General features: G+C 44.8%; 1 protein-coding gene across 7 annotated transcripts in view; it reads right to left on the bottom strand.

The window, feature by feature from the left end:
• Positions 1-13,610, bottom strand: part of LOC100543660 (calpain-13) — a 35,510-nt gene that overhangs the window by 1,205 nt on the left and 20,695 nt on the right. For 4 of the 7 annotated variants that reach the window (XM_010706521.4, XM_010706519.2, XM_010706520.4 and 1 more), the window contains 9 exons: positions 12,874-12,910; positions 11,441-11,503; positions 10,424-10,481; positions 9,898-9,965; positions 8,394-8,462; positions 7,356-7,434; positions 5,395-5,511; positions 2,509-2,564; positions 1,551-1,602 (listed from right to left, as the gene is read on the bottom strand). In XM_010706521.4, the coding sequence (XP_010704823.1) occupies positions 1,576-1,602; positions 2,509-2,564; positions 5,395-5,511; positions 7,356-7,434; positions 8,394-8,462; positions 9,898-9,965; positions 10,424-10,481; positions 11,441-11,503; positions 12,874-12,910 (574 nt within the window). In that variant the 3' untranslated portion in view covers positions 1,551-1,575. Of the gene's footprint in view, positions 1-103; positions 228-1,550; positions 1,603-2,508; positions 2,565-5,388; positions 5,512-7,355; positions 7,435-8,393; positions 8,463-9,079; positions 9,966-10,423; positions 10,482-11,440; positions 11,504-12,873; positions 12,911-13,610 lie in introns of those variants that run through there. The other 3 variants (XR_792379.4, XR_014881851.1, XM_085218867.1) reach the window with 3 other exon arrangements.

Below are 13,610 nucleotides of genomic sequence, written 5' to 3' on the forward strand. Positions count from 1 at the left end.
ATGAAAGGAGAAAAGGAGACTAAATAGACTATGAATATCATTTGCAGGCAGTAATTTAAGCAACTTAATCCCCAAAGTGAGATCCTTCTAGTCTCATATTTACCTAATAACACCATGTGGTGCAAGGGGTGGGTGCTGTGTTGTTAATAACCTGCTTCTACACAGCATGAATACACCAAAATACAGCTTTGTTGTGACAAAGGGAAGGTGTGCTGTCCAAGGCAAGTCTGCAAAGGGCAAACCTTCAGGTAAATAACTACAAACACACTTGAAAGGGTGAAAGTCTTGAGCAGTGAGGCCCAGCTCCTGCTGCAGCTGAACACAGCAGCTGCAATTAGCAGCCAAGGCAGGGCAGCAGCTGGGCACGAACACTGTCCTGGAGCCAAGGGTGAAAGGCACAGAGCCTTGGTTCTGAATCCACCTGTCTGTCTCCCCTAGGATTGGGATTTATTATCTATTTTCCCTTCTAACTTCTCATTGAAGCTGGCATTCAATGTCAACTGCCTTCAGAAACAGGATGTGAGGTACCAGACGTTCTGTTTATGTATTATTTATGATCACAAAATCTGTCTATAGAAAGCCTCACATGGATGCAGTCTCTGAATTCCAATGAAGACCCTGGGTTTGGTTTTGTTTTTTTTTTCCCCACTCAGATTTTGAACAGGGTTGATAAGGCAAGCCTGTGACTTTGCTCAAAGGTGCACAGTGAGTTTCTGTGTCCAACCTCAACACATCAGCCGGGCACTTCTGGTTCTTCACCATGCCCTTTCTCTAAGGATTGGCTTTCATCTCTGTTTTTTCCTCAGTGCCAGCTGTTTGGAACCAGCACTAATGCCTTACCATTGCAGTTGGGAACAGCTGCATCCCAGTGGATTAACCGAAGTATGAGGCTGAGGTGGCTTATTAATGGGACAAGTTTTGTAGGAAAGGCAGAGTCCTTCTCTAGAACCAACTAGCAAAACTGGAAGATATAAGTAAACTTTGGGGGTACCTAATGCTTCTCTCCAGTCCTGACGTGGAGGTAGCAAGCATCGAATGAAACACAAGGTGGGGATTGTTGTTCAAAAGTAAGCTAAATTGTGTAATACAGTTAAAAATGGGCTATCAAACTGACAAAAAGATCACATCTCCACTCTCTAGTTGGTTTTAAATTTGCCACTTCTAGGTAAGATGTGCAGGAGTAATTTCACACTTCAGTGGCAGACGAAAAAGCTAAGTTCTACTAATTGGTCTATTGTAAATGTGTCACCTCACATGGAGTGGCAAACTGAGCCAATGGCAGTCTGAGCACCCTGTAGTGCCATCAGCAATTCCCCAAGCAAAAAAGGCCAGAAATCCAGTTGCTGTCCATTTCCCTTTGCAGCCCTCAGATGCCATTGCAATCCCCCCCCAGCACCTTCACACTGCAGCTCTCACCTTTTTCCTTCCTTTCTAATCCAACCATAGCCCAGGGTGAGCTGTCTGTAAAGCCCCCCCATTTGTGTTCCCTATGGCCAATGTAAGGGCACCTACCCCTTCTCAGTGTGTACAGTATTAAGGAGATTTCTCACCAGCACATTGAGCTCTGACAGCTCTTCAGATGTACATGACAAGAGTCAGCCACTGGAAAAAGGAAAAGGCATATTTAGATAGTGATGTTGCACTAAGTCTTCAGCCTTGTGTCTCAGTACCTTCAGGCTGGGACCCAGTCACTGTGGTCTTCTTGTCCTGCACAGAACAGTTAAGGGGTTTTGAAGCTGTCTTTTTCCCTTACTACAGTTCAGACCCAGAAACACCTTCCATATGTAACTTTCCATGATAAATTACTGCAGCAGCTGCAGTGGGAGCAATTGCTGGGAAAGGATGGCACCTGCATGGCTGCAAGCAGAAGAGGTAGCAGGCTCTAAGAATGTGGTTATCCTTTTCATAAAACCTTTTAAACACTGTTTTATCAGAAAAAAAATAGCTTCCAGACTGATAAAATGCAGCACTCAGGCACATCACTATGGAGCACAGCAGGATTTTTGCTTCAGATTGGCTGATGAAAAGCTCAATATATCCCCATTCAGCTAGCTATCTAGGCTGTGCTTCGTAAGACAAACAGCAACAGCAAGCACTTGTCTGCTCTTTCTTCCATAAAAGCAAACTGTTTTGTAGTCCAGAACTAACAGATGGGGCAGTATGAAATGAGGGCATGGATTTTTTTTGTTTGTTTTTGTCACTTCCTCAAAGCCACATTACGTAACATTTCCACCAGTGACAGAACTGGGAGTGCACGGGACGGACAGTGTTTTGGATGTGGATGGCCACCACTGAGCTGTCCTCACACTAGTAAGGCTGTGTGAGTAGAGGTCCCCAGGTAATACCTCTTGAGGTCCATTATGCACACCTAGCCAGGTAAAACCCACATTGCAGCAAAGCTCCTGGCAACACCCACAGCACTGACACAGCACCCTTAGCATCGTCCTCCTGCTAACTTAACTCTATGGTCCTGCTGTGGAGCTGGGGAGAAGGAAGGAGCATCCTTACCTCCATCACCGTCATCAAAACTTGTGGTCCACCTTTGGCTAAGTTTTGGAACGCATCTGGGAGTAGAACAAAGAAAAGCTTATTTCAGGAGGAGGAAGCAAGAGTGCAACACAAACTGCAAAATAAGCCCTGGAACAGAGCTGTGGCCTCGTGTTGGAGTGCTCTGCCTCACTCAGGTGTCCACATGCACTGTCCTGCCTGGTCACATTGTATTTCTGTGCTGGGCACCCCAGTGCCTCGACCCTAGCATCACAGCAAGTAAAGCATCCCAACTGCACATCCAGAATTAAGCAAAAATATAGGAACAGGAGCGCTCCACGTGACTGCTTTCATCACCTCCTGTGATTTGTTACAGTGGTACCTCCTGCCTGAAGGATGACGGAGAACAGCAGACTAATGAAACATCTTCCCCCGGGGAAACTTGCGTTGGTCCTTTTCCATCCTCCCTTTCAGTGAGTGATTACAATGTGCCCTGAGGAAAATGATTCTCTTGATGTCATTAGTATGCCTTACGAGGTTTTTCCAGGGAACAGAAATGCAGATGCTGCTGTTATTCATCTTGGGTTTGAAATTAGCGTTGCTTAACATTTTCTGACAGAACCCTCTGCCATCAGAAAATTTGAATTCATTCAAACACTGATATTCTAAAAGCACATTTCTATTTCAGTTTGTCTAGAAGCAGCGTTAGCAAACCTAAGTGTTTGGATGAAACAAAAACACGGCGTTATGAGCTCCTATTTATTTTGAAATTACTTTTCTCTTAGAAATGTGCTGTTATAAACAGTAATGGAAAGTTAAAACAAATCTAAGTTTGTCTGTCCTTGAACGAAACATTGCTCTAGGAGCCTGTTTCAAAACCTACCCAGCTTTAGAGAAATGGAAGGCTCCTGGAAGAGCATAGGAACAGGGCACAAGGCCCCACTGCTCATCATCTCCTTAGGACAAGGTTTTCTGGGCTCGAAGGCAACCAGAGCTACCTATATGACCCAGAGCAGAGAGAAGGGAGGGAGGAAAACCAACAGAATGAAGAACAGCCACCCTATTCTGCTTTGAAGAAAGTGCATAGAACAAAGAAATGCCCACGTTGCAGCCAGGTCCTTAGCAAGGCTGTATTTGCAGGCCAGCTTATGTTCAGCAGTCTTTCTAGGAAAAAAAATGCAGTGCTGAAGTTGCCTCTGAGCAGAAGTGCCCCTTTACTGCTTCATTACCTCCAGTTAAATAGAATTTGCAAAGAAGCTGTTTCTTATGGTTTGGGTCTCATCTCTGGCGATCCTGAAAGGATGAGTAATGATTCAGTGAGACAGGTTTGTCTCCACTGCTGCATTCACATCTCCATAAAGGTGGAATGTCTTTTCTTTCCACTTGGCTCCCACATCCATTCCACTTGGCTCCTGTATCCACTCTTCTAAAAATCTTACAGTGAATTGAAAAGATTGGGAAATGCATTACACATTAAACCCTCTGTAAAGCAATAACTGAAAGGCTCAAGAACATCTTTAGACACTCATTACAGGAGGCAATGAAATTTTTAAAGATTCTTGTCCAAATGGATTTAAAGGAGTTGTCCTAAGCTGGCACTTAAAATTTAAAAGGACATTTTTTATGATGAAAAAATTGCTACGGTACTGCATTAGGCATAAGAATTCCCATCTACGGTAAGTGACATAATCATAGAAATAAAGATATTTTAAAGTTGCGTTTTTAGTGAAAGTATTAAGATTGGGACATGCTCTGACTATCTGAGCTGCTTCTGTGTTCTGTTGAAATGGAATTTTAGGCGGTCTTATCACCCAGGCAGATCTGCTGACAACTGGTGATTCCTAAAACATCAGTGCTAAAACGTGGGCAAAAAATAACCCCCCAACTCCACGTGCTGCTGAAACACAGCTCGTTCCAAAGATGAACTAAATTGCTGTAGCAGTGTTCTAGCATGTGGGTTACAATTGCTGGATTTCTTTAACTACTGCTATTTCCAGTCAAAATGCTTATAATTATAGCAGTAAAAACTATGCTTTTATAAAACAGAATTAGGCACTTTCGTTTACAGTCACTCCCTTCCTTGCCAGACAATACAAGGACACAACAGAGGAAATGCATTTGTTTTCCCACTGAAAGGGTCTCACGCCTTCTCCTTACCAAAACTTTGGGAGAAAACTGTGCTGAAGACAGAGGAAATATCTCTCCAGTTAAAGAAATAGAAATAAAAAAGAGAGGGAAAGTCTTCCATTTCATAGGAGGCTCAGAGGAGATCTTATGGCTCTCCACAGCTGCCTAACAGGAGGTTGTAGGAAGGTAGGAGTTGGTCTCTTCTCCCAGATAAGAGTGATGAGAGATAGTGGCCTCAAGTTGCACCAGGGGATGTTCAGGTTGGGTATTAGGAACAAATTTATCTCAGAAAGAGCAGTGAGGTATTGGAACATGGGCTGCCCAGGTGGAGTCATCATCCCTGGAGGTGTTCAAAGACCATGGAGATATGGCTCTGAGGGAATGTGGTCTGGAGTGGTCACAGGCATGGGCCGATGGTTGGACTAGATGATCTTAGAGGTCTTTCCAACCTTAACAGTTCCCTGATTCACTCATTGGAGATGAGTGAACACAGTCTCCCTCCTGTGGTATGGGCAATGCCACCCTGGAGGAAGATCTAGTGCAGAGCAGGATGCTAAAGCTTTAGCGAAAGGGCACCAGTGCAGGGACATTTGGGAAAATTAGTCTGTCTGAGTGCATGGGAGCTCTCAGGATAAGCCTAAGTCCAAAGGCATGGCTGGGCCTAGATTTTCAGCCCATGCAGTTCCGTAAGCCTGTATTATGGTGTCTGGCAGTTTTTCCCTTGCCTCCTTCTGTCAGCCTGGCTTTGCAGGCACCCTGCGATAAAGCCCCAGGACTCACAGGTCATGGTTTCAAGGCGCAGCATGCAGCTCACGAAGTCAGCAAAGCCCATTCTCCTGTACACATCGCCGTAGCGCAGGGCCATCAGGCGCAGGATCTGCTCATTGACGGGCAGGCCTGTGCGAGGGAGCAGAAGGACAGTACCTGGGGTCACTGCAGGGTGACAGAGTGGCCCTGCTGGCCTCGTGCTCTTACAGATAAACCCTCCTCCCTGTCAGACTGGGTGCCCTCTGGGCCCCTGCACAGCAGCATGCCTTCCCCCAGCTGTGGGAGCAAGAGTTGGGACAGGGTAGTGGGGAATCCAAGCCCTTCTCATCACATGAATTGTGGTTATTGTAGAATTAAAGATTCTAGGGTTGTCTTTGCATTTTTAGCTTTTATTTTCTCTAATAAATGATGATTTTCTTTTCTATGGTGCATAATTGCTAAAGTCTGAACATAGCACTCACAATACCGCCGGCGTCTTCTCCTAAGCAGGAGTAGGACATACTGCTATTATGCAGTACTGCATACCCAGGATTCTTAATTTTTACATTTTCTCTTATATCAGAAGATGGTGAAAGGTGCATTTCGTTTTTTATTAGCTGGTTATTCAGTATTTGTGTCACAGTCTATTTGGATGGAAATTGGTATTCAACTGAATGAACAAAAGTTGCCTATTAGAATGATTCTTTTATAAGTTAAATAAAACTACCCTAAATATGCTGGCTACCTAAGACATGATTTAAATATTTTTTGGTCTAAAAGCTGATTTACAAATAAAAGAGAAATGTTATGCACTGATAGCTTCAAGCTAACGCATTCTTTGTGATTCCAGAAAGTCTCATTTGCTCATCCCAAGTTTTTAGCAGCTCAGTGGCAAGTGAAATGCCTTTCCCCCTTTTACCAACCAGTTCTAGACTTTTTGGTTTTAAATGAATTCATAATGAAGCCAAATTAGTTTGAAAAGAAGAGAATGGTTTCTCTACAGCTTTATGGGGAGAGATGCAACTAATGGAGGTGGGTTAGCACGATGACAAACCCTGTTTGCACAAGCCTACCTGGAGAAGGTCCCCAGCAGGAATCTCACACACAATATCCAATATTTACATAATGGAAATACATCTGTGCTTATCCCTTCCAATAGCTGCACCATTTTGGCTGCTGCTTCTCCCAGTTTACGCTCTAGCACAAGTGGCCTGGCAGCTTCTTCACTGCCATTTGGCACATTAGCGCTGCATTGCTCAGGCTTATGCAAATGCTTTGCTTACCTCTCAGCAACAAAAAAGTTACACATCCATTCTGAGCTGATGATTCCCATGAACAGTGCTTCTTCACCATGTTCCTCCCAGGGACAGCACCCACTCCAAGTTCCAGATATACAAATGGGAGTTTCTCTACTGCACGATTACCAGCAGGTTTGCTGTCTGTGAGCTATATTTCATGCACAAAGTCTCTGGAGAGGTAACCCAGCAATAATGCCTCCTTTGTGCAAAGGGGCATTATGCACTCACTGCGAGTTTCAGCATTCGTGTAGCCAACAGAGGTCAGTGCAAACTAAATAAATGCCTGTCACTGTGGCTTTCCATAATAGACTTAGTCACTGCCTCCCTGAGAAACTGCAGGAATTGGATTATGTGCAAGCTCCCTGCTCCTTTCTCTGGCTGTGTGTTTCATCTATGACTTAGAGAGAACCTGCAGGCTGTACTTCTCTGCATCTCTGCTGTTTCCCTTGCTGTGATTCAAAGGGTGGATGCTCCTGTATGGGAGGGGGCAGGTGGGCACAGCGCCATGCAGCAAAGAAAAGGTTTCTGTGCAAAATGAGCTTTCTGTCTCAGTGCCCTGAAACAATGCTGTATTCTGAGCAGAGCTGTGATCCAACTGGCACTTCTGTGCATTCCAAACTGCTTTACTCCTAAAGCCCTTTCTTCTTTTCATCCTTTTCTGCAGGGACAGGAGCTGCTTAGCACACCTGGACATACCTGCTGTCTGTATCGCACTCTTCAGTTCAGATACATCGAGAAATCCAGAACGATTTCTGTCTTCTCTCTTGAAGAGATCCTGAAAAACAGCAGAAAGGCAGATTTCAGGCCTTCATCACTGCTCTTCAAATGTATTGCTACATCTAATTAGGTAGGATGCTTTCTTTCGTTAATAAATTCACTGCAAGGAAGTCAACAGATAAGATAGGGTGACCATGACAAGACAGACCATTTCCAGAAGGCTCAGTCAGTATATTATAACATAAAAAAACTCCACTTTGGGGTGGGTGAAAGCCTTTTTAGTCACTTTCCTGGTTTATGTGCACAGGCAACAATAGGAATACTCATTCTTCCACTGACAAAAACACATTGTCTGTAATACATTAAATCTGCCAGGAGTCCCCATGTCCCAGAATGTCATCTTTCCCAACAAACCTGAGGTGTTGTCAGTGGGAAAGGCACTGCTGCTTAGCAGGGAACTGGCACCCCACTGTCCTAGGTGGCCACAGACTGTCTTGAGAGAGAGACAGAACAAAGCACAGTCTGCCCATCTCGGAGGCTTCAAGGAATCTTCCCCTTCTGCAGTAAGACTGGAGGAAGAAGGACCTGACTCAGGGAAGCTGCCTGAACTTAGGTGAGGCTCTAAATACCAAGCTGGCATCCACACTGTTTCCAAATCTAATGCTTTTCTCAGAGCAGAGACTTTAAAAAAAAAAAAAAAAAGAAAGAAAGAAGGCTTTAAAAAGAATACCCAGTGGTGGCCACAGATTTGCATAAAATCCTGAGTCTAACTGGCCTTCCTACATTTTCCCACTTCAGAAAGCCCCTGGTTGCTCGCTCACAGCTTTTCACGCACTCCTGCTTCCTGCCCTCAGCCTTTGCGTGAGAGGATGGAAATCTGACCTACTAAAGATGCAATCTTGGCAACATCTTTCCCCACGCTACTTTGTTATTGCAGTGTCTGCACCTTGGTGATAAAAAAAGCAAAACAAAACAGGAGTATGGTGGTAGCAGAGAAGAGAGAGCAACCCCATATACCATGTACTTGGTGACACTTCGCCAGAGGCTCCCAAACTCCTGCAGCGTGAGTTGTCCATTTGAATTGAGCTGTGCATTTAGTTAAGAATCAAGCAGTTAATGAGCTAAACCCGGTGATGCCTTCATTGCTGAGGATGCTGCCTTGATGTAAAGGGAGCCTGAAGATGCAGCCTTTTCTGTTTGTTGCTTTGTGTTTAGAAGGACAAGATCTTTTCTGGTCCCAATTATGCTCAGAGTTAAATTTGCCTTTTCTGGCAATTTGTGCAGCTGCTCATATCTATGCTCACAAACAACAAAAGGTTTCCATTTCTATGATGTCTTTAACCACAAGGGTTCCTGAAGCAATCTCTGCAGCTGACGTTGGGCCCCTGAGCACAGCAGCCACTGAGGAGGAGCAGAACCTCACGCTCCAGCCCACACGTGCTCTTGTGCATGGGACAGCATGAGATCAGCTCTGGCTGGATCCTTCTGGGAGAAGAGGCAGTGAAGGAGCCAAGAACACACAGAGCTGATCCTGATGCCTGTTCTCAGAAGCCATGGAGATGCTGCAAGTAAGAAAACACTTCACTACAAGCTACATGACCCCACAAGTGAAACCTGACTAAAAAAAGCTGCTATCATTTTTGCAGGCCAGGATAGGTCACACTGTATGTGGGCTGTATGCAGCCCAGAGAATGAAAATCCACCTTGAATCAAAGTAGAGCAGGGCTTTGTCAGCTGCTTGCACATGCCACGCATTCACAGTGCCCACTTAGCCTAGCAGCTGCTTTGGAAAGGGGGGAAACTTCTTTGCTTGCAAGATGGAGAAACCTGGAAAGAGAGGGATTGCACAGCACTTTTATTCATTCCCTGTCAGTTTCTAAAGATCTGAAAATGTCTCAAAGTTATTCCAAGGCATGGAAGGAAAGAGATGGTGAGCCAGCAATTGGGAGAAAACACACAAGGGAGGATTTATGTTTTCATCAAGGAGTCTTCTTGTTCTACAATGGCCAGCAATGTATTTCCAGTGTTGTTAACAATAAAATGACTGTGGATCCATCTAAATAGGGAAGGCACATTGGGAAGGATGAATGGCCTGCCAGTCTCAGACACATGGCTGTGATTGGGCAGAGACAGTGTTTTCCCTTACTGCATCTCTGCTGGCAAGCTCTGAGAGCTGACATTCCGGGCTTCTGTGGCTGCGCCAACCTGTGCCTGGGGCCTGAATCTGAGAGTGAAGCTTAGCAAAGCCCTGGGCCCCACAGAACGGAAAATGAGAGCAAAGGAATTTGTTGCTGGCAGAAGGTATGAACACACAGGTTGACTCCCACCTTTCAGCAGAGATGCTCCCAGAGCCAGGCCATACATAGCAAAGTCCTGCATATAGGCTGTGGCAGCTATTTACTGAGGAATATGGGGCTAATTTTTACATGCAGGTTCTCACACTGGGATGCTCAGCTCAGCCATAACTCAAGGCAAGGATGAGCAACACTGGGGAATTTTATTGCTTTTGCTGAAAGGATACATCCATCAGAGCTAAAATGGCTCGACATGAATCAAAGCTGAACTCTCCTCCCAGGCTGGTCATTTCATCTGCAAGGATTGACATAACAGACAGAATCAGCAAAAGCAAGCCCTACATTCAGACCACCACTGGGGAGAAGGACACCAGTCTGAAGGCACTTATAACTACACAGCCCCAGATCTAGCTCAAAGTTCTCAAACAGCAACAAGGGGTGAGGTCCACTGAAGGACTACTGATCCTTCTTGAAAACCTCCACTATCTCTTTTCCCATTTGGTGCTCACAGGTAGCTGTTCTGCACCGTCCTGATCCATCTACTCACCCTGCTGGAAGCAGAAGGCTCTTGGAATAAGGATCAGTGAAATAGTAGTGATGAGGAAGGCCCTCCCAGTACTGAACTGGGAGGGGAAGTGTGTATATGTATACACACATACACATACACACACATACATAATACTTAAAGATGTTACTAAATCTTCTAATTTACACTAACTAAGAATAGGGAAGCACCAAAGGCAAAAACCTTACCTTGCAGGACCATGTCATTAAGAAGTTGTTGCAACTGCAAAGCATCAATAGCTGAGCCCTAATGCAGAATAAAGAGAGGTCTGTGAGAGCAAAGTTTACTCCTGCCTCACTTTTGCCCCAAATATCTTTATTTATGCACCATGGCAACTAAGAAGGACCTCTATCAGATGGATGCATGACTGTGCCTGCACAGAAGCACACCAAAGCCCTACTTGCTGCTGGGCCATTCTCCGTCCTTCCCTGTGAGGATCTGCAGGGCAGCCACAGGCTCCATCAGTTTTCAGTGGTGATGGGAGCACTTGCTCCTTTCATCCACATTCTCTTCACCAAACCCTCAGAACTGCCTGCTTCTCTCTGAGCCACCCAAACCATCAGCAAACCAGAATGCCTCCCTGCCTGAAACACCACCAGGACTTTCAGCAGGGCAGCCCTGTTCATTTTCACCTCAGTGCATTGATACAACTATTAACTGCAAAAACTTTCGGCAGTGATATATACTTTTTTTTTTGTTGTTCTCCTAAGTCAAGCAGTTTTGTTATAATGGTTTATTAAGCCATTAAACGCATCTCCTGTGAATGCACACAGTTTGGCTCAGAAAAAGCAGGAATCAATTACTCAAACACTCACTGATGTTTGGTTTCCAGCTGCTGCAAAAGCAAATGGAAAATGATGCTGATGAGAGGAGGGAATACCCAAAGCTTTCTAATTGCTTTCTGTACATAAACAAACCAAAGCCAAAAAAAGTACACATGGAAGTCCAAAATCTCCAATCCTTCTCTGAAATATGGGGATAGCCAATCTGTCCCAGCTAAATTCCAGTTTTTCTGGGGGGTTTTGGCAAGTAAATCAATACCATTTTCAGGGTGCCCCCTTAAGGATGAAGCTACATTTCCAAAAGAACATTTTTATAAATGGGTCAAGTATGATCACTGGAGATTAGTTTTCTTTTTGCAACTCCACGTGCCTTTTTTTACATATATATTATTATTTTTCAGCAAGATGTTTTAGACAGTGTACCTGCTTCGCATATTTTAGGAAGATAGCCTTATAGGAGCTGTCCTGTTTCTGTCTTGGTACATCCTGGATCAAATAAGAAATGCGCACATAAATAATTCAGTTACAAAACAATTGGAAGCAGCGGTCTGGAGATCAAACAACGCTTCAGAGAAGGCTAGAGAATCAACAGCAGAAATTCAGTTTTAACATTCCTAACGTAAAGTGGACTAGGAGTAAGAAAGCCACTGCAATGAAGGAGGAAACACTGTTAGGATGCTATCACTTAGCACAGCTGGGAGGGAGCTTGGGGACGACAACTTTAACATCTTGGGGTGGAATTCAGCAAGTCAGTGCACGAGAATACAAATACCAGGACTGATCTTTATTGATTGAAACCTTTGATTGAAACCACTGGCTCAGAGCATGGGAAGATGCACCAGGAAGGGCATGAACCAAGAGAATAGAACAAAGTGTTGACTTTTCCCTTCTCTCTTACCCCAAAAGCAGGCTTGATAGTATCTGAACAACTGCAGCTCTCTATGGAACCAATACGGAGAAATATCCTTAACTTCATGAAGTTTCAAAAAAAATTGAGCTTAATCCCTAATGCCTTCAGTTTTATTCATACTAGTGAAGTCCAACTGCCTGAATAAGATCAGAAACTGTGGGTACCATAATTTGTCAAAGTCAAAACATTGGCTAATGACAACAGCCAAGTAAACTGACAGCTTGTCAGTGGGAAGAGATAATAAGCCACCATTTATGCTACCTCTCTAATGGGGCTTAATTGCAGGCTGGCAAATGAATCACAAGGGAAGGACTCCATTTCCCATTCTCTTGGAGCACCTTTGGCTTCACAGACCCACATAGAGTTTACACTGCTATAAATGACAGCCTGCTCAGTGGCAGGGTTTTGCAAATGATCAGTGACACAGCAGCATGGACTGGACCAGGTCTGACAACATGCACAGTTCACAGTAAGGAAGTCCAGCAACAGATTACAGAACCATAGAATCACCGCTCTCACTGAGAAGAATTTTTTCCTAATATCCAATGGTAACTGGATGGTAACTGGGCAGGACAGGCTGAAATGTGGGTTGAACTTGAGGTGCACCCAGATTTAAAGTGCACTTTTCCTTACATCTGTGAAGATAGCTAGGTGGAAATCTGCAGAAATCTGCTTTGTGTCTCACCTCTATGAACTCCTGTTCTTTATAGAATGCAAACACTAAGAGAAGCCATTCCTCTGGGGAGAGCATGTACAACTCTGCTCTCAGCTGTGAAGTTTTTTGAAAAATGGCTATACTGAGCTGTGGAGTTTTAATCAGTTTCTCCCTCTCTTCTCCTTGGACGCATACCCACTTTACAGACGTTGCAAGAATCAATTGTCTTTGAAATGCTTCCCCCCCAGCTTATCACCACCAGTATCAGTAGCAGTTTTCAAGGACTCTTACCATTGGCAGCATTGGGTTGAGCTGAGAGTTTGCGTTCCTAGAAAAGAGTTGAGTCACATCACGCTGGGAGAAAATGGGCCTTTCCATGTTCTGCAGACACTGCAGGAGGTAGGCAGCGACCACTTTGTTTGCCCAGCCTACAGCCCAGCACTCACATTTCCCGGCCTGCCCCAGCTCAGTCAATTCTATTGTGCTGGTCGCAAACCTCCCTGTGCAACTAAATATGAGCAGATCAAAGTGCCTGCTCTGGGGCTGTTGCCCTCCCTCATCTGGGCCTGCAAGCAGCAGCAAAGAAAGGATAACTGGTCTTATTCAGAGCATGTCAGGACTAATCTTCCCACACAGAAGCCAGCGCTGTCCTTCCTTGAGGCACACAAAAAAGTTTAATAGTCAGGGATAAACATAGCATCCAGGTTGTAAAAAGGCAACAGTGATTTGGGGATCATCATTCCTTCTGAGGCTTGCTTAGTAGCAGTTAACATTTAACGCTGGAGGTGTGCTTTCAGTAGAGAGATCAGGCAAGCCAGTTGTCTATGACATTTCTAAAGCTTGTCCTGCCTCACAAGGAGGTACCTGTCCCCAGACAGTGAGCACAGAGCCCAACTAGTGCCCTCTGATCACATGGCGCTGATGCTCCCTTCTCCCTTGAACAAACCTCTTAATGCTGTGAGTGCTGCAAGACCCATGGGAAGGGCATGCCCATGCCTTGCTTAGCTTACTAAGGTAAGGGTCACAAG

This window comes from Meleagris gallopavo, chromosome 2 (genome assembly GCF_905368555.1).
Source record: "Meleagris gallopavo chromosome 2, MGAL_WU_HG_1.1, whole genome shotgun sequence".
In the NCBI taxonomy this organism is placed as follows: domain Eukaryota; kingdom Metazoa; phylum Chordata; class Aves; order Galliformes; family Phasianidae; genus Meleagris; species Meleagris gallopavo.